This window comes from Triticum aestivum, chromosome 4A (assembly GCF_018294505.1).
Source record: "Triticum aestivum cultivar Chinese Spring chromosome 4A, IWGSC CS RefSeq v2.1, whole genome shotgun sequence".
NCBI classification, from domain to species: Eukaryota; Viridiplantae; Streptophyta; class Magnoliopsida; order Poales; family Poaceae; genus Triticum; species Triticum aestivum.
The window spans coordinates 557562374-557590287 of record NC_057803.1 but is presented as its reverse complement, the minus strand read 5'-3'; the positions used below and the strand labels follow the sequence as shown (position 1 = coordinate 557590287).

General features: G+C 47.7%; 1 protein-coding gene across 1 annotated transcript; it reads left to right on the top strand.

Moving 5' to 3' along the window:
* Window positions 1-4476: 4476 nt before the first annotated feature.
* On the top strand, window positions 4477-5678 carry LOC123086943 (uncharacterized). Its single transcript, XM_044508810.1, has one exon. It carries the CDS (start codon window positions 4653-4655, stop codon window positions 5370-5372), a length of 720 nt encoding a protein of 239 aa, XP_044364745.1. The 5' UTR covers window positions 4477-4652; the 3' UTR covers window positions 5373-5678.
* The last annotated feature ends 22236 nt before the right edge of the window (window positions 5679-27914 follow it).

Here is a 27914-nt window from a genome sequence, read left to right as displayed (position 1 = left end):
ACCTCCATCTTGGCCTACACACCAAGATGGACTTCCGGCCTCCAACATGGGCCCTAGTGTCGGTGCTAAAACTGATAGATCTCAGGTAGGGGTTCCAAGCTTGGTGATCTGAGACATATGAGAAGCAGGACGTTTACCCAGGTTCAGGCCCACTTGATGAGGTAAAACTCTACGTCCTGCTTCTGATATAAAGTACAATATGATCTACCTCAAGATCTTATGAAGGAGTTCTAAGCCCTAAACCTTGCAATCGTGCCTCTACAGACTAAACCCCACGACTTATATAGAGATCAGGGGTATCTAGGGTTTACACATGGTCGGCTACAATATAGGGATAAGCATGTCGATCATTTAAATATCCTTGAAGTGTACGCCAACCCTTTAGTAGATTTTCATCTTGATTACGCTAAGGGTCGGGACCTGCATGGCCCATTCACCAGTCTTCAGTGTGTCCTCGACCTGGCCCATAATCGGCGGACCGACATGGTAAGCACCCCCCTAGTCCAGGACATCAACAGTGGCCCATGAACTAGTCATCAAGCCGAGGACTTGCGTATTTTCTTTGGGATAAGTTCACAATTTTGAGTCTTTGACTTCGTAGGCGAGTTCCATCCACCATGTTGGCTTCCGATTCCGAAGTTATGCTTGGCTCCGAGGTCTTCTTGATTGCGCCCTTGTGTTCTTCATGATATTCCAGTAATGGGATACATTTTTAACAAGACTTTTGGCATCATTCACGTGCTTCCGGGCATCAATGTACTTTAGACATCCAGGGCCTTGCCGAACAAACCTGATATCTTTCACACATGCGAAGACCCTGAGGTGAACTCCTTGTAAGGCAAGTATTAATTTCCGAGGATCTTCAACGACTCTTGGTAATCTCTAGTGGCCCCACATCTCGGTATACCCGCTCGAGGGAGTAAAGGCTAATGCATGGTATACATAGTTTCTTACAATCTTATCGAATTGGAGACACAGAGAGGGCACTTATATCTTTTTCTCTCATAATAATTACAAGTAAGGGCAACAAAACTTGATTGAATACCTTTATTAGAATCATCATGAGCACAAGTTGGCTGCAAGCTAAAAATATAATTCTGAATTTAAGCAAATTTCTCCTCTATAATGTAGTTAGGAGGATTCAAAAACAAGATATGACTGTCATATGTGAGAGCAACATGTCCATGTATTTGTATCATACTTAATCCGTCCCAAAATGTGAGATACATCCGTTTGAGCGACATCTAATTTCGGACAAAAAAAGTAATACATAACAGTAGCTAATTCATTTTCATGTATTTCTATCAGATGGGCATGGCGGCCATAAGCATAGCAAGCTTCAGATGCCATTGGATGTTGTTAAAATCGTATACTAGTCCTTTTTTTTCAGTTGTAAGCCGTCCGTTGAAAATTAAAAAATGTTTCTCGCAAAAAAGAGGAAGATTAAAAATTGCATATGTCCGACAAGATACTAGCCTCAGCGTTACCAAGTACTCCCTCTGTAAAAAATATAAAAACGTTTAGGCTGTGTTTGATAGCAAAGTACTATATAAATTAAAGTATCAAAAACTACAGTAATTTTGCCTATAGGTATGAGATACCATGGTTTTACCGAAAATAGAGTATTTTGGAGTATTCACAATACATAGAACCTGTTTGGCTGTTGCTATAGAACGCTGTAAATTTTGCTACCTAGCTATTGCATTAAGCACTCAGCAGCTCTGTTTTTTTAAAAGAGGTCTGGGTTTCTCTTTATTGTGCAGAGAAAAAACTACAGTTTTCACAATACTACAGTATTAAAACTACAGTTGTTAGGGGCAACCAAATAGCTCATTGTAAATAAAACTATGATAACCTAAAAACTGTAGTATTCTCAAAATACTTAAAAAACACTTTGCTATCAAACATGGCCTTAGACCACTGCCACAGAGGAGTAATAACGTACTCCCTCCGTTCCGAATTACTTGTCTTGGATTTGTCTAGATACAGATGTATCTAGCTAGCTAGATACATCTGTATCTAGACAAATCCAAGACAAGTAATTCGGAACGGAGGGAGTACGTCCATAGCTGGACTGTCGTTTCAAGGTGGTGCAATCCCATTTTAAAATGATCAAAATAGAGGTCTTGATTAATTCGTCTTTGGCAGAAGCTTGTTGGACCATCACATACAAAACAAGTGCTTCCTCGAACTTTCGCACTAGTCCTTTTTTTCAATTCAGGAGCTCTATAGATTACTTAGTTGTAAAACATTCGCGGGTAATACAATCACGGAGAAAATTTGGAACAAAGTTGATCCAAAGACATCTCTGACGAACCTCACTAGCTTGATGAGCACAGAGATGGGCTGTCATATTGGCTTCCCTGCGAACAAAAGATATACTAAAACTAGCAAAGTTCCCGCATAGCTCCTTGACCTCCTGCATAGGACATGCAATATCAGCCCTTTCAAATGCTTGGTCTTCCACGAGTTGACAACTTGCAAAGCATCAGTCTCGATTTTGATCCGCTGCCATCCCATGTCGCTCGCTAACCGGACCGCATCACGAATTGCATATGCTTCCATCATTCTAGCAGAAGCGGCAAATTCGTACCATCTGGATTGTGCCCGAATAAGGTTCCCATTTGTACCACGAACAACACATCCGGTACCCCCATGACCTGCAGCCTCCCATTACTAAGCATCCACATTCAGTTTTAGAACATTTTCATCCAATGGCTTCCAGCAAGCCTGCACCCGCGGACTAGACTTTTGTTGTTCCTTCCCAAGTTGTGATAAATCTACTGCAATATCTATTGCCCACTGGATAGATTTTGCAATTGATCGTCGCTGCTCCCCATGTCTTCTGGCATTGCGCTCAGACCAAACTGACCATGCCCCGCATAAGATCGTACATGCTGAAAAGTGATCCACCTTACCTCCCTGTATCATATCAAGGGGCCATGAATCAGGATGAAGATTTAGAATTTTAATCCCAGTGCGTATCTTCATCTGCTCTCAGAACCTGCGAGCCCAATTGCAAGTGAATAGAGCATGGTATGTAGTTTCTTCAACACCACAGTCCTCACAGTAAGGTATTTTCTCGATATGACGATGTTGCAGCACAACCCGACACGGAATAAAGTTGTGAATAACTCTCCACCAGAAACATCTTACTTTGGGAGGAACCTCCATTCGCCAAAGTATTTTAAACGCCTTATAGTACCCATTGTCCGAGCCTGACGCCTGGGTCATCCTACCCTGTTCCTCAGTCAACAACTTATAAGCCGACCTCACAGAGAAAATGCCCATCTTATCAGGTTGCCATGCCCAGAAATCCTCTCCCGCATTGACTGGAATTCGCAGGATAGCTTCAGCATCAATCACAGTAAAATTAGTTCTCACACATTCCTCGTCCCATGTTCTGCTATCTACATCCAGTAGCTCATTAACTCTATTAACTGCAGCAAGACGAAGCTTTACTAAGGTCTTGTAATTATAGTTGGCTGGGATCCACGGATCATCCCATATTTTAATTGATTCGCCATCACCGACCCTCTTGATTAGGCCCAGCTCAAGAGCTTCTCTACCAAACAATATGGCGCGCCATGTGTGTGAGGATCCCCTTCTTCTTGTAGCGGTCATGAAGTCTTTGCCGTTATAATACTTCCCTTTCAGAAGTCTTGCACATAGCGATTCGGGATTAGTCAATAGCCTCCATCCTTGTTTAGCTAACATGGCTTTATTAAATAACTGGAGGTCCCTAAAACCCATTCCACCAACACATTTAGGTACCGCTATATCCTGTCACTTTTTCCAATGCATCTTTCTTTTTACTCCGTCTCCTCCCCACCAATATTGCGCCACCACACTAATAATTTTTTTGCATCGACATGGAAACCGCACGTCCGAATGGAAAACGAACACGTCAAAAAAAAAATGGAAAATGGGTACGCGAGCCAGCCCGTGCCTCACGTGGGCCAGCCGGGTCCGCGCACGCCTGGAGCACGTCCGCAAGCAAGGAGAGAGAGCACGACGCGGTGGCACCGGAATCACGAGGGAAACGAGACGCGCGCGGGCGACCACCGACCTACCAGGCCACGCCTCACCCAAGGCCCACGAGGCCTCGTCACGCCCATCGCGAGGCGCACAGCCGCACACGGCGCATCCGACGTGTCGCGCGGCGCCGACCTGGCCCCCCACCCCCGCGGGCAAACCCCCTTCCCGCCTCGCGCCCGCTGCGTGCCGGAGCGTGCCCCGGCTCGCTCCCCACGCTCCCATCCCCCACCACCACACCAAACACCGATCCAAGCCAATCAGCAACCCGTATCGCCCCGCAGGGACGCCCACAGGTCCCTTCTCGGCGCAGCGGATCCCGAAACGGCGTCCACGTAGGACGCCACGGGGGCGGAAGCGTGTGAAGGGAGGCAGGCAAGTCGTCACGGCTCGGAATCCTCTACCGTGCAGGCTTCCCCTTCCTCCATCTCGGACCTATTTGTACGCGCAACTCACGCTTGACGCCGCCGCAAAGCGCGAGCCCGCCCCGTCGAGTGCAGCTGCCACCATCATCGTCATCATCTATTTACCACCGACCGATCCCCGGAGCCGTCCGTCCGTCAGACCGAAGGTCGTCGCTCGCCCGCGTGAAGAGGAGGGAGGTCGCGCGCCGGTCGATGGCGGCAGCGGCGGCAACCTCCGTGCGGGGGTGCGGCCCGGCGTCGGCGTCGTCGGTGGGGCTCTCGCCGCGTCGGGCGGTGCAGCGGTCGTCCTTCCTGCCGCCCCTGCCGCGGCGGGCGTCGTCGGCGCGCGCGCTGCGGGCGGCGGTCGCGGACGCCCCGCACCGGGGGCTGGAGCTCCGGCGGGAGGCGCGGGACGAGGCGGGGCTGCTGGAGGCCGTGATCGGGGGCGACGGCGGGGACGAGGTGGAGGAGGCGGTCGGGGAGGAGCGGGTGGAGGGGTGGATGCGGGAGTCGATCGCGGAAATCGTGCGGCACGTCGGGGAGGCGCCGTTCCTGGTGCACCTGTTCAGCGACGGGCGGGAGGGCGTCACGGTGCGGCGCGAGCCGGCGTCGGTGGAGGCCTGGCCCGACGTGCGCCGCCGCTGGGGGCCTGGCGGCCAGCGCCGGCCCGACGGCATCATCCTGGTCGAGCAGGTGGCCGCCGCGGCGGTGGAGGACGGCGCCGAGGCGGCGCGCCAGGTGTGGGGCCTGGTGGTCCAGGCCCGCGGGATGGAGTGCGCCGCCTGCTACGTCCTCGACACCTGCCGCGTCCGCTCGCCCGCCGGCTTCTGCACCCACTTCTGCCTCGCCCGCGCGCAGTGCTTCGGCGAGCCCCTCGAGCTCCAGCTCCGCAACGCCTGGCTCAACCGCCTCTCCGGCCACCACCGACGATAGCCGCCGCCTCCGCCACCGCCGCCGATGTACCACTACTAGCATAGAAGAACCTCCCCCCGCCACCATTGATGCAACTGCCTCCGGTTCGGCTGGGAAGAACGGACCGAAGATTCATCGGGAAGCAAGCAAGAACCCCATTGATCGATGATTCTTTCTTGCCTTCACGCTCTAGCTTTTCCCCTGCGCGCGAGATGGGCGTATCGTGATCGAGTAATTGGAATCACGAATCCCGCCCGCGTTTGAACCTGTACAGATTACTGATTGTATTGCTTGATTATGAATTGAAAACCAACTGTTGATCATGAAGTTCTCTTGTTCTCGAGTTTCTTGGTTCGGTGCGAGTGAAGTTAGTTACTTGATTGATGCGTCTCGGTTATGCCATGGACGATCGAATCGAATGCGATCACGACGGCAATGCGTCTCGGTGACGGCTCGAATATTCCGATACGAGTAGGCTGCCGTCGGCGGCAACTGAGACGCGGTACGTCTCCTCGAGTAATTTAAAGTAGAGTAGGATTCGGTGATGATTGATGAGTGTGAGACATAGTTAATGGCAAGAACGTGGACTGCCGGGCCCATTCGGGATCCTTTTATCGCTACAGCGTTCGCGGCAGGTCGCGTCCGGTCCAATGACGCCGACGGCATGATTAGTGGTGGTATAATCTTGTGGCCAAGATCGCAAGTTCATCCGCCGTTCATACCAGTAGAGTATGGTGGTGGTAGTAATTTGCTTCCAATTTGACGGGTTCTTTGTCACAAGCGAGCAAACAAGACTATATAACCATGGACCAAGTCGTCTTCATCCACCATCCATAGTAGACTGGTGGTAGTCTATTGTGACAAAGAGACAGTCAATTTGGGAGCAAATTGCACCAGGCTGCTGTGGATGGTGGACGAAGACGGCTTCCGCATTTGGTTGGAGTACAAGACTTGTCCACCAAAGGGTGCTTCCAATTATCTCATTTTTTGTTAAAAAGAAAATCCTGCTCACTACGGCATCGGTAGATTAAAAAAGAATCTGATAAGTATTGAATGTTCGGGACGAAAAACGTGGCAATTCAGAATGTTTTCAACAGTAAGTTTAGTGACGTGAGGATGCCAACTTTAGTTGCTACTAAGCATGACAGCCTTTCTGCTTTAGTTTATTTTTTTGGCAGAAAGCTTCTCTCCTTGTCAACTAACTTGTCATCCTCGCGTCACTAAACTTGTCGCGAAAAACATTTAGAGTTGCCATGTGCTCGTACCCGATGTTTAGTACTTATCATTTTCAATTAAAAATGCTACCAGTCAAATACATAATGACATTGCTGACAAGATTAACATCCTACTCTGAAGTACTCATATAGTAATACCAAGCAAAACTATGAAGCTCATAAGCACTATGCATTAAACGGTTAGAGAATGAACAAATCACACCCTCCAGTTGAATAGGTCAAAGCTGCCTCGACGATGGCTTTCTCCGAGGTGGTCTTGGAGTTCCCACACATAGTGTCAATGGAGAGGTCGATGAAGTAGTCGAAGTCGTGGACGTTGAAAGGATCGATATAGTTGACTAGAGGGGGGAGGGGTGAATAGGCAACTAACAATTTTTATCTTTTCTTTACCAAATTAAACTTTGCATCAAAGTAGGTTGTCTAGATGTGCAACTAGGTGAGCAACCTATATGATGCAACAACAACAAGCACACAAGCAAGCAAGGGAAGTAACACAAATAAACTTGCACAAGTAAGGTACGAGATAACCAAGAGTGGAGCCGGTGAAGACGAGGATGTGTTACTGAAGTTCCTTCCTTTTGAGGGGAAGTACGTCTCCATTGGAGCGGTGTGGAGGCACAATGCTCCCCAAGAAGCCACTAGGGCCACCGTATTCGCGCCCTCACACAATGCGAAATGTCGTGATTCCACTATTGGTGCCCTTGGAGGCGGCGACCGGACCTTTACAGACAAGGTTGGGGCAATATCCACAACTTAATCGGAGGCTCCCAACAACACCACGAAGTTTCACCATAATAGACTATGGCTCTGTGGTGACCTCAACCGTCTAGGGTGCTCAAACACCCCAGAGTAACAAGATCCGCTATGGATTAGTGGGGGAATCAAATTTCTCTTGGTGGAAGTGTAGATCGGGGCCTTCTCAACCAATACCGAGCAAATCAACAAGTTTGATTGGCTAGGGAGAGAAATCGGGTGAAAATGGAGCTTGGAGCATTAATGGAGTTTTGGGGGAAGAGGTAAGTCAACGTTGAAGAAGAAGACCCCCTTTTATAGAGGGGGAACAATCCAACGGTTACCCCCTAAAACAGCCCTGCAGAGGGCGGCAGTACCACCGCTGGGACCAGCGGTACTACCGCTCCCCCTCGCGGTACTGCCGTGCAGTCTGGGAGGGCTGGCGTATGAGCAGGAGTCAGACCCAGTGCGGTACTGCGGCGGTGGTAGGGCGGTACTACCGCTTCTACTGCCGCTGCTTAGTGACGCACAATCCGACACGAGAGGTGACCCCCTCGAGTCGACGCGGTAGGAGCTCGGTACCACAGCGGTAATGCGGCTGAGGACCCACATGCGGTACTACCGCTGGGTGCTACCTCTTGAGCACTGCGTTGGTTTTCCCCGAAGAGGAAGGGATGATGCAGCAAAGTAGCGTAAGTATTTCCCTCAGTTTTTGAGAACCAAGGTATCAATCCAGTAGGAGGCTACTCACATTTGCAATAATGCATAGGTCTCAAGTTTACTCATATCAATGGCATAATCAACTAGCGAGCAATAATAATAAATCTCGGATGACAACACTTTCTCAAAACAATCATAATATGATATAACAAGATGGTATCTCGCTAGCCCTTTCTGACACCGCAAAACATAAATGCAGAGCACCTTTAAAGACCAAGGACTGACTAGACATTGTAATTCATGGTAAAAGAGATCCAGTCAAGTCATACTCAATGTAAACTAAAAATAATGAATTCAAATGACAGCGATGCTCTCCAATTGGTGCTTTTTAATAAGAGGATGATGACTCAGCATAAAAGTAAATAGATAGGCCCTTCGCAGAGGGAAGCAGGGATTTGTAGAGGTGCCAGAGCTCGGTTTTAAAACAGAGGTGAATAGTATTTTGAGCGGTATACTTTCATTGTCAACATAACAACCAAGAAATGGCGATATTTTCCATACTACACACATTATAGGCGGTTCCAAATAGAATGGTAAAGTTTATACTCCCCATTCCACCAACAAGCATCAATCCGTGGCTTGCTCGAAACAACGAGTGCCTCCAACTAACAAGAGTCCTAGGGGGAGTTTTATTTGCAATTATTTTGATTTAGTTTGCATAAAGTATGGGACTGGGCATCTCGGTGACCAGCCATTTATCTCGTGAGTGAGGAGCGGAGTCCACTCCTCTTGAGAATAACCCGCCTAACATGAAAGATACAGACAACCCTAGTTGATACATGAGCTATTCGAGCATACACAACATGATATTTATTTGAAGGTTTAGAGTTTGGCACATACCAATTTACTTGGAACGGCAGGTAGATACCGTATATAGGTAGCTATAGTGGACTCATGTGGAATAACTTTGGGGTTTAAGGGATTGGATGCACAAGCAGTGTTCCCGCTTAGTATAGGTGAAGGCTAGCAAAACACTGGGAAGCGACCAGCTAGAGGGCGACAACAGTCATGAACATGCATTAAAATTAATCAACACCGAATGCAAGCATGAGTAGGATATAATCCACCATGAACATAAATATCGTGAAGGCTATGTTGATTTTTTTTCAACTACATGCGTGAACACGCGCCAAGTCAAGTCACTTAAACCATTCAGAGGAGGATACCACCCTATCATACCACATCACAACCATTTTAATAGCATGTTGGCACGCAAGGTAAACCATTATAACTCATAGCTAATCAAGCATGTCATAAGAAACTATGATCTCTATGTGACGCCCCGAGACCGTTGCGCCAGGTGTCTTCCAGTTATTCGTTGTCGTTGCCATGTCATTCGCTTGCGTGTTGCATCTTGTCTTGTCATCATGTGCATTGCATCATCATGTTTTCAAAACTTGCATCCGTCCCGGTCTCCTCGTTCCGTCTGTTGTCCGTTCTGAGGCCAGACTCACTTGCACGCGCCCGCGGCATGTCCGAAATAGTATTTTATAAGTGGCCGGAAAATGTTCTCGGATTGGGTTGAAAGTTGGCGTGTGGTCTTATTATAGTGTAGATAAACCGCCTGTCAAGTTTCATCGCATTCGCAGTTCGTTTGATAGCCCAACCGTTAAACTATAGCGGCATTATAGCCAGTCTAATGTCGGACGTTTTCACTCTCTGGAAAAAGTCGCCGGGTCTCTCTCTCTCTTCTCTTCTCTCAGCTTGAGACCGTCGTCTACACAGTCCACTGCTTACCGCCAGGCCTAACCTAACCTCTCTCGTCAGCCCGCGGCCCTCCTAACGTGCGCGTCCGAAACTTCCCCGGACCCGACCCGGGCAGTCATCACCGTTATGTCCGGATTATCCCCAAACATCTACAAAACGTCTCCGTTTTCTTATTTGGGCTCCCTAGCCTATTTTTCCCGACCGTCCGATTACGATCGGAGGGACGGATTAGCCCCTAACCTATTTCACCCGATGTATATATTTGGTCCAACCCTAGATCCTAGGATGTCCCATCCATCCCTCTCGTCTTCGCCGCCGCCACCCACTCACCATCCCCATCGGGATCCTCCCGATCCACCTCCACCCAACCAGATCGCTGCAGCCATCCACCTGCCCAAATCCCCTTGCAGCCTCCAACCAGATCCCTGGTTTTGCGCGCAACCTTCCCTGCTCAAGCCCCGAGCCTCCCATTGTCCAGGAGCACGAGCTCCATCGTCTCGCGTGCCACCTCCTCGTCCCCGTGCAGATCGGGAACTCCAAGCACCCTCGGTCCAGCAGTCCAAGAGGACGTCGACCCACGTCGCCGCGCGATGCTACTCCCGCGCCACTCGACCTCCGCCTCCTCTGCTTGCATCTCGCCGGAGCAGGCCCCACCCCGTCGCCGGGAGCTTGCGCCATTTCCATTCCGTTCCTCTGCTTCCTCTGCTTCCAGCAGGACCACAAGACGTGCCCCGACCCTGTCGTCACCTTCCTCCGCCGCCCTGGCCCATTCCCGGCCGGTTCCTGCCGGCGACACCCCGCACCAGGACCCGCTCGTCCCTGCCGCCGCGCAGCTCTGAACCTCGCGCCCCTGCTTCATCTCCTCGCCGTCGGCTACATTAAGCAGCAGCAGTGAGCGCGGCTGTCGACTAAGCCCTGCCCGCGTTGACCCTTCTCTGCGTCCCGCGCCGCTGCTCCTGCTTCATTCCGGCGAGGCTCCGCCAGGATCCGTTCGTCTCCACGCCGTCTGCGTCGCCCAAGTCCACCAGCGCCGGCGAACTCCACCTTCCCGCGGCCCTTGCCTCATCCTCCTCCTGTGCGTATGGAGACAACGAGCACCCGTTGACCGCGCCTCTGCCTCCAGATCACCAGGCCTAGCGCACTCCTCCTCTACCGGCCTGCCAAGCCTCTCCCCTGACTGGGTCGTGAGCCCACGAGGTGAGAAGCACCTCAAGCCCGATCCTGTTTGGCCTGATAGCTCAGATTCGGCCCATATTTGTTTTTTCCTGTGCGCCGTGATTTTGTCCAATTACCCCAAGTTTTACAAATTTGCAGAAAAACCCCTAAGTTCCATGCATATCATAATGCCACAACCATGCATCATTTGTAAAAACATCATATATGAAAAATGTTTAGAATCTTGTCTAGTTTCACAATATGCAACTTTCATCTATGTTTAAAATGTTTAAAATGCTGTTTGTTTAAATTTGCTTAAATAACTTGCTAAAATGATTTAATTCATAACTAAATAATCGCAACTCCGAATTTAATAAACTTTATATGTAAATGGGGTGGAAAAATGCCTAGTTTAACATGGTGGCTTCACCTTGCATGTTTAACAACTCTAAAATTGTGTTTAGGGCAGAACAATACCAAATCTATAATATGCTCATGAGGATTTTTTCGGACTTGGTTGTTTTGTTGTTCCGGCCTCATTTAAACTTGCCTAGATAGATAGTTCCATTATGCTTCACCTCTTGCCATGCTAACAACATTTAATATTGTTGGGTACATAAACGAGATCGAACTAAATAACTTGGATGTGGTGTTTCGTCAATATGCAACGGAGTTGCATGTTGAGCTCCAATTAATTTGTAGGATTGTTTGTGCATTTTACCATGCCATGCTTCATTAAACCGGACATGCATCATACTTGATTGTGCATCATGCCATGTTTATGTGGTGGTTGTTTACTATGTTGTTTGCTTTCTTTCCGGTGTACTTCTTCTCGGTAATTCGGTAACGTCGCGTTTGTGAGGATCCGTTCGACTACGTCCGTTTGTCTTCCTCATGGAGTCGTTCTTCTTCCTTGCGGGATCTCAGGCAAGATGACCATACCCTCGAAATCACTTCTATCTTTGATTGCTAGTTGCTCGCTCTTTTGCTATGCCTATGCTACGATACCTACCTCCTGCTTATCATGCCTCCCATATTGCCATGTCAAGCCTCTAACCCACCTTGTCCTAGCAAACCATTGTTTGGCTATGTTACCGCTTTGCTCAACCCCTCTTACAGCATTTCTAGTTGCAGGTGAAGATTGAAGTTTGTTCCTTGTTGAACATGGATATTTTGTTGGGATATCACAATATATCTTATTTACTTAATGCATCTATATACTTGGTAAAGGGTGGAAGGCTCGGCCTTATGCCTGGTGTTTTGTTCCACTCTTGCCGCCCTAGTTTCCATCATACCGGTGTTATGTTCCTTGATTTTGTGTTCCTTACACGGTTGGGTTATAATGGGAACCCCTTGACAGTTCGCCTTGAATAAAACTCCTCCAGCAAGGCCCAACATTGGTTTACCATTCGCCACCTAGCCTTTTCTTTCCCTTGGGTTCTACAGACTCAAGGGTCATCTTTATTTAAACCCCCGGGCCAGTGCTCCTCTGAGTATTGGTCCAACCTGTCAGCTGCCGGTGGCCACCAGGGGCAACTCTGGGCTGGCCTACCAGAACCTTGGACAATCCGGTGTGCCCTGAGAACGAGATATGTGCAGATCCTATCGGGATTTGTCGGCACATTCGGGTGGCTTTGCTGGTCTTGTTTTACCATTGTCGAAATGTCTTGTAACCGGGATTCCGAGTCTGATCGAGTCTTCCTGGGAGAAGGAATATCCTTCGTTAACCATGAGAGCTTGTGATGGGCTAAGTTGGGACACCCCTGCAGGGTTTGAACTTTTGAATGTCGTGCCCGCAGTTATCGGCAGATGGGAATTTATTAATGTCCGGTTGTAGAAAACCTGAAACTTAACTTAAGTTAAACGCATCAACCGCTTGTGTAACCGTGATGGTCTCTTTTCGGCGGAGTCCGGGAAGTGAACACGGTGTTGGAGTTATGCTTGACGTAGGTTGTTCTAGGATCACTTCTTGATCATAGTTTCTCGAACGTGCTTTGCCTTCTCTTCTCGCTCTCATTTGCGTATGTTAGCCACCATATATGCTAGTGCTTGCTGCAGCTCCACCTCATACCTTTTTTTCCTACCTATAAGCTTAAATAGTCTTGATCGCGAGGGTGTGAGATTGCTGAGTCCCCGTGACTCACAGATACTTCCAGAACCAGCTTGCAGGTGCCGATGATATCGTGCAGGTGACGCAACCGAGTTCAAGGAGGAGCTCGTTGAAGATCTTGTTCATTGTGTTGTTTCATTTCAGCTGATCAGTAATGGAGCCCAGTTGAGATGATCGGGGATCTGTAGCATCAGGGGTAGTCTTCTTTTATTTTGGTTCCGTAATCGGACCTTGTTTGTATATGGATGTTGTAATGCTTTATTCATGTATTGTGTGAAGTGGCAATTGTAAGCCAACTATGTATCTCTTCCCCTTGTGTATTACATGGGTTGTGTGAAGATTACCTCACTTGCGACATTGCTTTCAATGTGGTTATGCCTCTAAGTCGTGCTTCGACACATGGGAGATATAGCCGCATCGAGGGTGTTATAAGTTGGTAATCGAGCCTTCCCGGACTTAGAGCCCCCTGCTTGATCGAATCGCTGGCATTGTTGAGTCTAGAAAAATGTTTTGAGTCATTTAGGATTATATATATATATCGGAGAGTAGGAATTCTTTTTACTCCTCAGTCCCTTCGTCGCTCTGGTGAGGCATCCTGACGTAGAGTTTTGACTCTTCTCTTCTCAAATTTCACGAATTTTTTTAGGATCACGCGGGTATCTTGGAATCATTCCGATGGTTTTGTGACGAGAACATTGTTCTTGGTGCCTCCTGACATTTAGGGGTTGTGGCAGTGTCCCGGGGAGTTGAGCTCCGAGGTGTTGTCGTCACAAGTTTATCGTTGTCGTTCTGGAATACCTGAGTTTCGCCGACATCGAAAATCTCTTTTATGCAGTTGTTGGTGAGATAACCTCGACGCCACCCAGTACTGGGGCGGGAGTTCGGGAGTATTGCCATAACTTGTATAACGGATGCTTTTCGTAGGTTGAGGTAAATGATTTCCGAAGGTTTCTTGGTCTGTTGAAGGATGGATACAGCTGGATGTAGGATTTATTAGTTTTGGGTAAGATATTATGCTTCCCCTGTATCCCCAACACTTGATTGCATAACCGAAAAGTTTCGGGAGTTTATAAGTGGGAATTCAAGTAACTCTTAGGATATCTTTCCGACAGATGTATGATATGAAATTGGGGTTCGACGTCTAGTGGTTTTACAGTGGTCTCGTTGTGTCTTAAAGAGTCCTTGGCTATGCTGACTCGGGGACGCTTCGTATGTCATGTGCACTGCCTTGTACATGATGGTGCTGTACGATCGAGCCCGTATAGGCCCCACCACGAAAACTTCGGATGAAATCTCTATCATATGTTTGTTCCGGCTTATTTTGCAAGCCAATCCTTTATTTTTGTTTTCAGTTGTGGTATTCGAGTTGCTTCAATGTCAAGTGTTGATTCCATACTTTTCCTAAGTGGTGTTCTCACACTCCTATGTGAATACTAATCCTTCTTGATCATCGAGTTTGTCTTGTCAATCCTTTTTCAACTTGTGTGGTTCTCTTCAAGATGATCATATCATTTTTCACATCAGCAAGATCAATTATCAGTTCTTCTCAACGGTGTTCATTTCATTCGTCCCAAGCTGCCTTTGTTTTCCCGCCTACCCACCCTTTTTCTTCAAGGACTAAGATTCCTTAATCAAGTACCCATCTTATTGATGTGAAGTCTCTCCATTCTTTTCTGTCAATGTTCTTATCCGGTGATTTCTCGTGGAGATGCTCAGAAGTCTCAAGTTCATCATTCTTCGTTCTTTTTCTTCTCCGATGGTTTCAATCCAAGCATTGTCGATCATATCCTTTCCTCGTTTCAAATGTTTTTCTCATGCCGGTGCACCTCATAATCATTCACTTCCCGCTATTCAATTGTTCCGGAGTGCTGAAGATATCTCGAAGATTCGTGTTTCCACTCTGCATTCGTTCAAGCTCTTTCGAGGATGTTATCTCATTCAAGTCATTTTATTCAACCGGTGCAATCTCCCTTTTCAAGCAATCATTCTACGGTGTTTATTTTGAGTGGGCCCTAACCCATAGGTATTTTCCCAGGATCTTACCTAACTCTTTTTATTTTCCCGGAGCTATCCCAAATTCTTTTCAAAGTTTGACGTAAGGATGATTCATCATCAGTCAGATGGTCTCTCCAAGATCTTTCAAATTCTTTTCATCGTTGGTTCAACCTTTCTAATATTCATTCCGGAGTATCTCAACGATTCTTGGTGGTGCTCTCGTCATCATTCCAGAATTTTTGAAGACCGGAGAATAGTCTTTGCTCCATATCTTATCCGTTCTCTCAAAGATGCGTAGTTCTAGCTTGATGCTTTCCTCTCATAATTGTTTTAGATTGTGAGAATTCTTTTCACCTATCCGGAGCAATTCAAGATTCTTTTTCAATTTGATTCTCCGGAGGCCATCAATTCAGACTTATTCATTCTCAGCTTTCAACTATTGCTCTCCAAATCTTACCAGTACATCATTCAAGTATTCTCTTGTCAGCTCGTGATCTCTTCATTCTCATGTATCTAAATCCCCTCAAGTATCTTCATTCGATTTCTAATTCTTCCCGGTGATTCTTTATCTTTTCTTTGTTCATTTTCAATTCTTACGGTGGTTCGTTCAAGATTGTTCTTCCTTTGTTTATCATATCAATGTATTCGTTGTTTTCAATCCTACCGGTGGATCGTTGAAGACCGTCTTAAGTTTGACGCTATATCTATCTTAATCCTTTCTACGAGAATAGGTATCATGCCAAATCCAATGTGGGTCATCAATTTAATTGGTGAAGGATATGCATAATGTAATTCTTATTCTTGTTTCATCCAAGTGATTTAATTCCTTATTCCGGAGGTTCATCAAAATTCTTGATTTCAGTTGTCTCATCTTTTCTTTTCCGGAGTTCCAAGTTTTTCTGCATTATATCATCGCGAAGCTCCATCTAAATCATCGCAAGGCTTCACCTTGTGTTTTCAACTTCTCTTTCCTTTTGTTCGATCAGCCTTTTGTTACCGGAGTTGTTCATGGAGGCTACATGGTGGTTCGTCAAGGATCCTTTTCACTCTTCAATCGTTCTTCAAGATATCTCTCGAAGCTATGATCCATCAAGCTATACTTCAAGTATTCTTCATCTTGCATCCCAAAGTCCTATTCGTTCTATCTTATCTTTTGAGATGGTGTTATTTCTTTCTTGACAATTTCCCTTCATGCTTCATGATTCAAAAGTTGTCAAGAATGAAATATTTAAATCCATCAATATCGTCATTGGAGTTATCTTGGGTTATATTTCACCTAAAGCCTTCCCTAAGGATTGTCGCTATCTATGGTGCTTATAAATGACCCAAGTTCTTCATTCATCCTCCCGGTGAAAGAAGTTTCTCGTCTGCTTGTTCATATCAATCCAATCTTTTGGTTTCCGTTAGTGGCAGAATTTCACTTCATAGTTTTGAGATGTTCTCCATAAGCCCACTACAACCTTGTTCTTTTCGTTGTTGGTTTTCCAACAACTCGTTCGACCCTTCTCCTAAAGATGATTTTCAAGCCCATTTGAGGTAGAAGATGTTACTTTCCTCTTCATTCTTTTCATTCAATTCTTAAATTCATTCTGGAGGCATGGTATTGTTGCTATATTCAACCATTATCTCGTTTTGTCAAAGATCATGTTCTTTTCGTGCTTATCCTTTTAACCGGAGTGTCATGCCCTCTTTTCAAGTTCTTCCCATTCTGTCAAGTTTTGGCTCCCTTCTCAACCGGAGTGCCGTCTGATATCTTTCTTACCCTTGTGCCATTCTTTCAATAGTTCCAGAGGTAGTGTGTTGTTGATTTCATCAACTATCATCCAATCTTCCCAAGATCATGTTTGATTCCTTCCATTTATAGTCGGAGTGATGTCCAAATTGTGTCAGTCTTTTTCCTTCTCAATCTTGTTTTAACCGAAGTGGTTTCAATATATATCTTGCCCTTTAACCTCAAGGTTTTTCGCGATGTTCTTTATTCCTCTTTTCTAACGGACTATTTTCGACTTTGTTCACCTTAGTCATATTCTTTTCTCGATTTTGTTCAACCTCGCAAGGTTCTTTGGTTTCACTCATTCGTCAAAGAAGCAACTTTCTTTTACCTCTTCTCTTTCTCTTCCGTTCCTTTCCGGTGCCATCCTAGATCTCGGGATGAGATCCTCTCGTAGTGGTGGAGTGTTGTGACGCCCCGAGACCGTTGCGCCAGGTGTCTTCCAGTTATTCGCTGTCATTGCCATGTCATTCGCTTGTGCGTTGCATCTTGTCTTGTCATCATGTGCATTGCATCATCATGTTTCCAAAACTTGCATCCGTCCCGGTCTCCTCATTCCGTCTGTTGTCCGTTCTGAGGCCAGACTCACTTGCACGCGCCCGCGGCATGTCCAAAATAGTATTTTATAAGTGGCCGGAAAATGTTCTCGGATTGGGTTGAAAGTTGGTGTGCGGTCTTATTATAGTGTAGATAGACCGTCTGTCAAGTTTCATCGCATTCGGAGTTCGTTTGATAGCCCAACCGTTAAACTATAGCGGCATTATAGCCGGTCTAACGTCGGACGTTTCCGGTCTCCGGAAACAGTCGCTGGGTCTCTCTATCTCTTCTATTCTCTCAACTCGAGACCGTCTACACAGTCCACTGCTTATCGCCAGGCCCAACCTAACCTCTCTTGTCAGCCCGCGGCCCTCCTCACGTGCGCGTCCGAAACTTCCCCGGACCCGACCCGGTCAGTCGTCAACGTTGTGTCCGGATCATCCCCAAACATCTACAAAACGTCTCCGTTTTCTTATTTGGGCTCCCTAGCCTATTTTTCCCGACCGTCTGATTACGATCGGAGGGACGGATTAGCCCCTAACCTATTTCACCTGATGTATATATTTGGTCCAACCCTAGATCCTAGGATGTCCCATCCATCCCTCTCGTCTCCGCCGCCGCCACCCACTCACCATCCCCATCGGGATCCTGCCGATCCACCTCCACCAAACCAGATCGCTGCAGCCATCCACCTACCCAAATCCCCTCGCAGCCTGTGACCAGATCCCTGGTTTTGCGCGCAGCCTTCCCTGCTCAAGCCCCGAGCCTCCCATTGTCCAGGAGCACGAGCTCCATCGTCTCGCGTGCCACCTCCTTGTCCCCCTTGCAGATCGGGAACTCCAAGCTCCCTCGGTCCAGCCATCCAAGAGGACGTTGACCCACGTTGCCGCGCGATGCTACTCCCGCGCCACTCGACCTCTGCCTCCTCTGCTTGCATCTCGCCGGAGCAGGCCCCACCCCGTCGCCGGGAGCTTGCGCCATTTCCACGCCGTTCCTGTGCGTCCTCTGCTTCCAGCAGGACCACGAGACATGCCCCGACTGACGGTGTCCTGGACTAGGGGGTACTCACCACGTCGTCTCCTGATCTATTAGATTGGGACGAGGACCCCCGTGGCCATATACTCATGGGCTAGTTCGAACGGCTACCGCATACAAGGAAGATTCCACAAGACTTGGCAATCAAGACAAGGACTTCTCCCCACCGGCGTATTCGGCTAGGACTCTTGTTATCCTAGGCCTCCGGTGCATTATATAAACCGAGGCCAGGCTAGTCGATACAAGATACAATATATACAACAATTATACCATAGGCTAGCTTCTAGGGTTTAGCCTCCTTGATCTCGTGGTAGATCTACTCTTGTACTACCCATATCATCAATATTAATCAAGCAGGAGTAGGGTTTTACCTCCATCGAGAGGGCCCGAACCTGGGTAAAAACATCGTGTCCCTGCCTCCTGTTACCATCCGGCCTAGACGCACAGTTCGGGACCCCCTACCCGAGATCCGCCGGTTTTGACACCGACATTGGTGCTTTCATTGAGAGTTCCGCTGTGTGATCGACAAAAGGATCGATGGCTCGCCTGCAGATCAACTGCGACTTCGGCATCTTCGTCACTAGCTCGACTGGTCACCTTGGTTCGACCAAGAATTGCGCCCCGTGTTCGGATCACCATGTCCGGACGAGGGCCTTCATCAAACATCAACTCCGATCTCTATCAAGATCACGGAGGAATCATCTATGGAGCTCGGGGGCTCAACGTCAACATTGCCCTCAAGCGACCGTGCTGTTTTTCTGGACAGCGAACTCGTATCTGCCACCACCACCTCCTCGAGTATCGCTTTGACGATCGCTTTGGTGGAATTGTGCGGAATTGAGTCTACAACAACCCTGGAAAATTTCGTCGAGTTCCGATGGAGGAATCTCTGGCAATCCACGATATACCGGAGCCCTGTCAAATCTGGACGGGAATTTGGATGAGTTTAGGGCGTGGTGTCCAGCTTCTAGCTCGGACGTCCTTTGGAAGATCCAACCGTTGATCGGCTGCGGAATTCCTATATCTACCACCTCTCAAAATTTCGGCTCGATCCGACCGTCCAAACTCCGGGAACCTTCCGATTAGTGCATCACTTTTCGGATCTGTTTTCTGCGCGAAAACGAATCCGACCCGAGTTCATCTTTTTTATGAACAGGATTTCGGACATCCCTTTTGAAGGAAGTTTTGTATGGGGTATTGTGTTTTGTTCCCGAACACATCCCACTAACTGTAAGATCTTTTGAACATGATCTTCAACATCATGCTGGTGTCAAACCAGTCCGGCAATATTACTCCACGGCTGCCGACCTGCGCTAGACACGGCGTCACTTTGTTGAGCCGAGCTCAACTTCTTCGGATCATCATCTCGGCAAGCCGAACAAGAGCCCGGCATCGCGAAGGATAAATCATCACCAACATCGCCGCCCCACGGATTACACGGAGCGGGCATACCGGCATCGCCGCACGGTCGCTTCATCAAGCCGGCATCGACCACGTCACGACCTGCATCGACAGGGCCGCACTATTGCTTCTTCAAGCTGGTGTCCATCACGCCGACCTACTTCGACTCATCGGCTGACATCGAGGCTTCGACATCTCGGCTGGACCGGGGGCTTCGCCATCTCTTCATCAACCTACTCCGGACACTTCGGCGTCACTAGCCGACCAGCTCCGTCACGTTAGCTGGGCCGAGGGCTTTGCCTCGGCGAGTCAACCTTTACCAGCATTGCCATGCCGTCGTTTTATCGCCCATCAGGCAATGGGTGTGCGGAGCGGGTCCCAATTTTAGGAATCACCTTCCTTCGGATTGCTACAACAAATAAACCAGGTGCTATTAATCCCAGTATTTTTTGCTTGTTTGGGTTCATTTTTCCCAAGGAATTATTACTCTGGTTTGTCCGTCATATGTACACAGGTCTATCAAATGGTGGCTGCATTAACGACAGTCGCATGGTGGTTCGGTCAGTTTCCGTACATAGTCCGGCGAACGCCGCACTCGGAGCTCGGACCGACCTGCGAATTCAGGCTTTGCCACGCCTTTACCGCATCACGCCGACGCCCTGCATCGACTTGACTTCGGCGCCAGGCCATATTTCTTTTATTACTCACTTTGCATAAATTATTTATTATGCAACGATTTTTTTAATTATCATTATTACTATTATCTCCGGTTTGCACTATTTTTTGTGCACAGGAAAATGATCCGGGGACTTCGGCGTCACTCTGCCGGTCTGCATTGATCGTGCTATGTCACCACTTCGGCGTGTCAAGCTCTCCGCTCCGCCACCTCGGGACCGGCTTGAGGGATGGAACCTTGCCCCGCATCAAGCTCGGACCGCGTCATCAATACCGAACACATTAACCAGCTAAGTCGCTTTCATGCTCAAAGCTTTAATTTCTAACTTGCGTTCGGTTCGACCAAGCATTATACTTTTTTGGAAAAAAGTTGCTTCTAAAAAATTTCCTTGTCCAAACTTTGTTTGTGACGCATAAATTCAAATACCCCGTTTACTTGGGGGCTTCCTTTATGAAGCTTTTCCTGTTGCATATGATTATACTTGTACGGCTTCGTTCCTTGTTCGTGTATTACGCCACAATATGCACCACATTGACTTAAGCGATTTGCAAGCTGGGTTGCCTCGCTCCTGTGTTTACCCCTACGTTCCCGATTGTTCGGCTAGGGAGTAAAGGGAGCACCTCTGCGATTGTCACGATCGGGTCACCCGAGCCGGACCTCAGACTGGGTGAAGCCGAAAGCTAGCGCTCTTATAGTTATTCAATGATGGTCGGCACACAACGGAACTCATGAGTACAAAAAATCTATTGCACAAGTCTCATAATAACAATGAGCACCGAAGAAAGGTATCGGTGGGGGTACTATTTTCTTCGAAGATGCTTCTTACTCTTCGCAGTAATATAGCATAAGTTCCCTGAGCGCGCTTTGTCTGTTACAGCCTTATGGCCTGATTGCCTGGTTATTGGAAACACCGTCGATATTCTCGACCGATGGAGTACATAACACTTTTCGGTCCTTAACCGAAGAGGGAGAAGCCGACGGTCGGTTAAGACGCGTTTAAAGTTCGGTTGAACATAGATATGATATAAGTACTTCGGTACATGCAATCATTCTTCTACCCAAGTCACTTGGGGGCTCTTAAGTTTATTTGAGCCGTTTTATAATAAGTGTTCTTCTTCTCAGTCGTTGCAAAGTTCTATTATTATTATTATTTATCACTCCTTTTTTCGACGCGAGTGTGCGGTCACTAGCCGGGGAGCCTAATTTCTCTCTCAAAGCCGCTAGAGTTTAGTTTGCTAAACTGGCCTAATGAGAAGTACTCCGCCCTCGGGATAGGAGGTTGAAGCCGTAGGCTGACCCGCTCGAAGTCTTGAGATAGGATGTGTCATGTTAAAGGACGACAGAAGCACTTCTTTTTTCTAAGACCAATTTTCGGATTGGCACCGAACACTTGATCTTGTTCGGACGTCATGTTTTTACTGACGTTTCTTGGTTTTCCAAGCTTTTTGGCACTTTTAAACTATTTGTGCTTTTCCAGCATTAGTCTCGCAGTGCAACGCCGGACACCTTTAGGGATTCGGCAAAAACATTCTCAGATATTGCTATATATGCATCGGTTTCGAATTGTGTCTTCGGTCAATAGTTGGGTTGCCCGGCTCCTGCACTTGCTTCCTACGTTCCGTTTTGTTCGGCTAGGCGTGCAAAGGGAGAACCACTGCGATTGTGCTTCCAGCTCACATGGTTAAGCACCTTAGTGGAGAAAGCCGAAAACTGACTGTCACAATAAGCGTAAACTGGTCAGCGATCCGATGACTATGACGGGCCATTCATAACATTGGCCGAAGTGTTTACGGCTTGACCTCGACTGTCGCCGAACACTACCGGGGGCTATTAACTGGCCTCCCAAACTAAATCCTCGATATTTTGCTCTTACATTCGAGCTGAGGTTTCATGATCATGCTTAGCATGACAACCCAAAGAAAGGAACCGATAGCGGGACTATTTTCTTTGGAATACATTTCTTCTGTTAAACAGTAATATAACATATCTCTCTGCGTACCTTTGTTTATAAAACCGTGTGGCCAGATTGCCTTGTTTGTCGTAAATCTTTGCCCTCATAAAGGCTTTATAAAGTAGGACAAACACTCCTCGGCTACTGGCCAAGGAGGTGGAAGCCGATGGTCGGTCAACAAAGTTTTGTACAATGCGGATCCGAGCATTAATGACGTAAAGTACTTGGATACATAGAGTCATTACACATAATTTGTGATTTTACTATGGATATTGATCCTTAATTCGCCACCCGTGCCCGCATTAAGGCTCGGGGGCTACTGGGTTTCGGGCTTATTATTTACAAATATTAAAGGGGCACATCGATCCCCTGATCTGGTGTTGCCACCCGACCAGTGTCTCGGGGGCTACTGCATTGCTTGTCCACTGCAGAAAATTTTATGTGCAATATAGTTTCCGAGGAGTTTTTGATCCTCAGGTTGGTCGGCCGCACCCAACCTGAGTCTTGAGGACTGAGCACGCCGCTTTTGTGTCCCGAAGTATTCTCCCGAGCTAGGACTTGATCCTCAGGCCGATTTTGCAAATCAACCTGAGTCTCAGCGGCTACTAGGATCAGCGGTCTTATGTCATCCTTCATGTGCATCTCGGGTTTTAGACCGATACACACCTTGAGGGCTACTGGCTATATATCTTGGCAGAGAATAAATTGCACCAATAAAAAGTATTGACAAAAAATCGGCCCATAGTCGGGGTGGTGCACCACCTCGGAAGCAGTCCGGCATAAAGCTCGGGCGCTACCGGCTGGCTCCATAGAGGGCATTTCCGGCATTAAGCTTGGATGAACTCCTTCAACTTTTTTGAACCAAGGTGATATGACACCTCGGATATAGTCCGGCATTGGAGCCTGGACACAGTCCGGCGTTGGAGCTCGGATATATTTTGGTGTTGGAGATCGGATATACAGTCCGGCGTTGGAGCTCGAATACATAGTCCAGCGTTGGAGCTTGGGTACATTCCGGCGCTAGAGCTGGGAAGCGGTCCGATGTTGGTGCTCGGCTGCAAAAGACACCTCGAGTGCAGTCCGGCGTTGGAGCTCGGATGCAAGAGGACCCTGCCCCCCGGGAACAACTTCAAACCTGAGGTGTGGCATAAAAATAAACAAGGCATTGATAAAGGCCGGAAATTTAAAAGGGGCTCCTCGGATACCCGACGTGTAAACTCGTCGAATGCATTTCGGCGATCCTCAAGATTGAAGATAAAGAAGATTTGTTGAACCAGTTTTCAAGACCGGCAACCGAAGATGAAGAACAGTTCGGAAGAATCGAGGAGCGTCCCTAACTTGAAGACCGGTTCAGGGGGCTACTGACGGTGTCGTGGACTAGGGGGTACTCACCACGTCGTCTCCCGATCTATTAGATTGGGCCGAGGACCCCCGTGGCCGTATACTCATGGGCCAGTTCGGACGGCTACCGCATACAAGGAAGATTCCACAAGACTTGGCGATCAAGACAAGGACTTCTCCCCACCGGCGTATTCGGCTAGGACTCTTGTTATCCTAGGCCTCCGGTGCATTATATAAACCGAGGCCAGGCTAGTCGATACAAGATACAATATATACAACAATCATACCATAGGCTAGCTTCTAGGGTTTAGCCTCCTTGATCTCGTGGTAGATCTACTCTTGTACTACCCATATCATCAATATTAATCAAGCAGGAGTAGGGTATTACCTCCATCGAGAGGGCCCGAACCTGGGTAAAAAACATCATGTCCCTTGCCTCCTGTTACCATCCGGCCTTGACGCACAGTTCGGGACCCCCTACCCGAGATCCGCCGGTTTTGACACCGACACCGACCCTGCCGTCGCCTTCCTCCGCCGCCCTGGCCCATTCCCGGCCGGTTCCCGCCGGTGACGCCCCGCACCAGGACCCGCTCGTCCCTGCCACCGCGCAGCTCTGAACCTTGCGCCCCTGCTTCATCTCCTCGCCATCGGCTGCATCAAGCAGCAGTAGCGAGCGCGGCTATCAACTGAGCCCTTCCCGCGTTGACCCTCGTCTGCGTCCCGCGCCGCTGCTCCTCCTTCATTCCGGCGAGGCTCCGCCAGGATCCGTTCATCTCCACGCCGTCTGCGTCGCCCAAGTCCACCAGCACCGGTGAACTCCACCTCCCCGCGGCCCTTGCCTCGTCCTCCTTCTGTGCGTATGGAGACAACGAGCGCCCGTTGACCGCGCCTCTGCCTCCAGATCACCAGGCCCAGCGCACTCCTCCTCAACCGGCCTGCCAAGCCTCTCCCCTGACTGGGCCATGAGCCTACGAGGTGAGAAGCACCTAAAGCCCGATCATGTTTGGCCCGATAGCTCAGATTCGGCCCATATTTATTTTTTTCCTGTGCCCCGCGATTTTGTCCAATTACCCCAAGTTTTACAGATTTGCAAAAAACCCCTAAGTTCCATGCATATCATAATGCCACAACCATGCATCATTTGTAAAAACATTATATATGGAAAATGTTTAGAATCTTGTCTAGTTTCACAATATGCAACTTTCATCTATGTTTAAAATGTTTAAAATGATGTTTGTTTAAATTTGCTTAAATAACTTGCTAAAATGATTTAATTCATAACTAAATAACCATAACTCTGAATTTAATAAACTTTATATGTAAATGGGGTGGAAAATGCCTAGTTTAACATGGTGGCTTCACCTTGCATGTTTAACAACTCTAAAATTGTGTTTAGGGCAGAACAATACCAAATCTATAATATGCCCATGAGGATTTTTCCGGACTTGTTGTTTTGTTGTTCCGGCCTCATTTAAACTTGCCTAGATAGATAGTTCCATTATGCTTCACCTCTTGCCATGCTAACAACATTTAATATTGTTGGGTACATAAACGAGATCAAACTAAATAACATGAATGTGGTGTTTCGTCAATATACAACGGAGTTGCATGTTGAGCTCCAATTAATTTGTAGGATTGTTTGTGCATTTTACCATGCCATGCTTCATTAAACCGGACATGCATCATACTTGATTGTGCATCATGCCATGTTTATGTGGTGGTTGTTTACTATGTTGTTTGCTTTCTTTCCGGTGTACTTCTTCTTGGTAATCCGGTAACGTCGTGTTTGTGAGGATCCGTTCAACTATGTCCGTTTGTCTTCCTCATGGACTCATTCTTCTTCCTTGTGGGATCTCAAGCAAGATGACCATACCCTCGAAATCACTTCTATCTTTGCTTGCTAGTTGCTCGCTCTTTTGCTATGCCTATGCTACGATACCTACCACTTGCTTATCATGCCTCCCATATTGCCATGTCAAGCCTCTAACCCACCTTGTCCTAGCAAAACGTTGTTTGGCTATGTTACCGCTTTGCTGAGCCCCTCTTATAGCGTTTCTAGTTGCAGGTGAAGATTGAAGTTTGTTCCTTGTTGAACATGGATATTTTGTTGGGATATCACAATATATCTTATTTACTTAATGCATCTATATACTTGGTAAAGGGTGGAAGGCTCGGCCTTATGCCTGGTGTTTTGTTCCACTCTTGCCGCCCTAGTTTCCGTCATACTGGTGTTATGTTCCTTGATTTTGCGTTCCTTACACGGTTGGGTTATAATGGGAACCCCTTGACAGTTCCGCTTGAATAAAACTCCTCCAGCAAGGCCCAACATTGGTTTTACCATTCCACCTAGCCTTTTATTTCCCTTGGGTTCTGCAGACTCAAGGCTCATCTTTATTTAAACCCTCGGGCCAGTGCTCCTCTGAGTGTTGGTTCAACCTGTCAGCTGCCGGTGGCCACCAGGGGCAACTCTGGGCTGGCCTACCGGAACCTTGGACAATCCGGTGTGCCCTGAGAACGAGATATGTGCAGCTCCTATCAGGATTTGTCGGCACATTCGGGTGGCTTTGCTGGTCTTGTTTTACCATTGTCGAAATGTCTTGTAACCGGGATTCCGAGTCTGATCGGGTCTTCCTGGGAGAAGGAATATCCTTCGTTGACCGTGAGAGCTTGTGATGGGCTAAGTTGGGACACCCCTGCAGGGTTTGAACTTTCAAAAGCCATGCCCGCGGTTATGGGCAGATGGGAATTTATTAATGTCCGGTTGTAGAAAACCTGAAACTTAACTTAAGTTAAACGCATCAACTGCGTGTGTAACCGTGATGGTCTCTTTCCGGCGGAGTCCGGGAAGTGAACACGGTGTTGGAGTTATGCTTGACGTAGGTTGTTCTAGGATCACTTCTTGATCATAGTTCCTTTAACGTGCTTTGCCTTCTCTTCTCGCTCTCGTTTGCGTATGTTAGCCACCATATATGCTAGTGCTTGCTGCAGCTCCACCTCATACCTTTTTTCCTACCTATAAGCTTAAATAGTCTTGATCATGAGGGTGTGAGATTGCTGAGTCCCCGTGACTCACAGATACTTCCAAAACCAGCTTGCAGGTGCCGATGATATCGTGCAGGTGACGCAACCGAGTTCAAGGAGGAGCTCGTTGAAGATCTCGTTCATTGTGTTGTTTCGTTTCAGTTGATCAGTAGTGGAGCCCAGTTGGGACGATCGGGGATCTGTAGCATCAGGGGCAGTCTTCTTTTATTTTGGTTCCGTAGTCAGAACTTGTTTGTATCTGGATGTTGTAATGCTTTATTCATGTATTGTGTGAAGTAGCGATTGTAGGCCAACTATGTATCTCTTTCCCTTGTGTATTACACGGGTTGTGTGAAGATTACCTCACTTGCGACATTGCTTTCAATGCGGTTATGCCTCTAAGTCGTGCTTCGACACATGGGAGATATAGCCGCATCGAGGGCGTTATACTCTACTTGTCATTGCAAACATGTTTATTCATAATAGGCTGAATCAGGAACGATGAACTAATCATATTTACAAAAACAAAAGAGGTCGAGTTCATACCAGCTTTTCTCATCTCAGCCAGTCCATCCTATGTCATCATATTTGCCTTTCACTTGCACGACCGAACGATGTGAATAATAATAATAGTGCACGTGCATTGGACTAAGCTGGTGAAAGATCGTGGATGTCGCCTAGAGGGGGGTGAATAGGCGTTTTAAAATAATTACGGTTTAGGCTTGAACAAATGCGGAATAAACCTAGCGGTTAATTTGCCAAGCACAAAACCTAAAACAACTAGGCTCACCTATGTGCACCAACAACTTATGCTAAGAAAGATAAGGAACTATGTGATAGCAAGATATATGACAAGAAACAATATGGCTATCACAAAGTAAAGTGCATAAGTAAAGGGCTCGGGTAAGAGATAACCGAGGCACGAGGAGACGACGATGTATCCCGAAGTTCACACCCTTGCGGATGCTAATCTCCGTTTGGAGCGGTGTGGAGGCACAATGCTCCCCAAGAAGCCACTAGGGCCACCATAATCTCCTCACGCTCTCGCACACTGCAAGATGCCGTGACTCCACTAAGGGACCCTTGAGGGCGGTCACCGAACCCGTACAAATGGCAACCCTTGGGGGCGGTCACCGAACCCGTACACTTTGGCAACCCTTGGGGGCGGTCACCGGT

Bases quoted from the DNA above. Each gene is read 5' to 3' on its own strand.
- LOC123086943 (XM_044508810.1), top strand. From the start codon at position 4,653: ATGGCGGCAGCGGCGGCAACCTCCGTGCGGGGGTGCGGCCCGGCGTCG.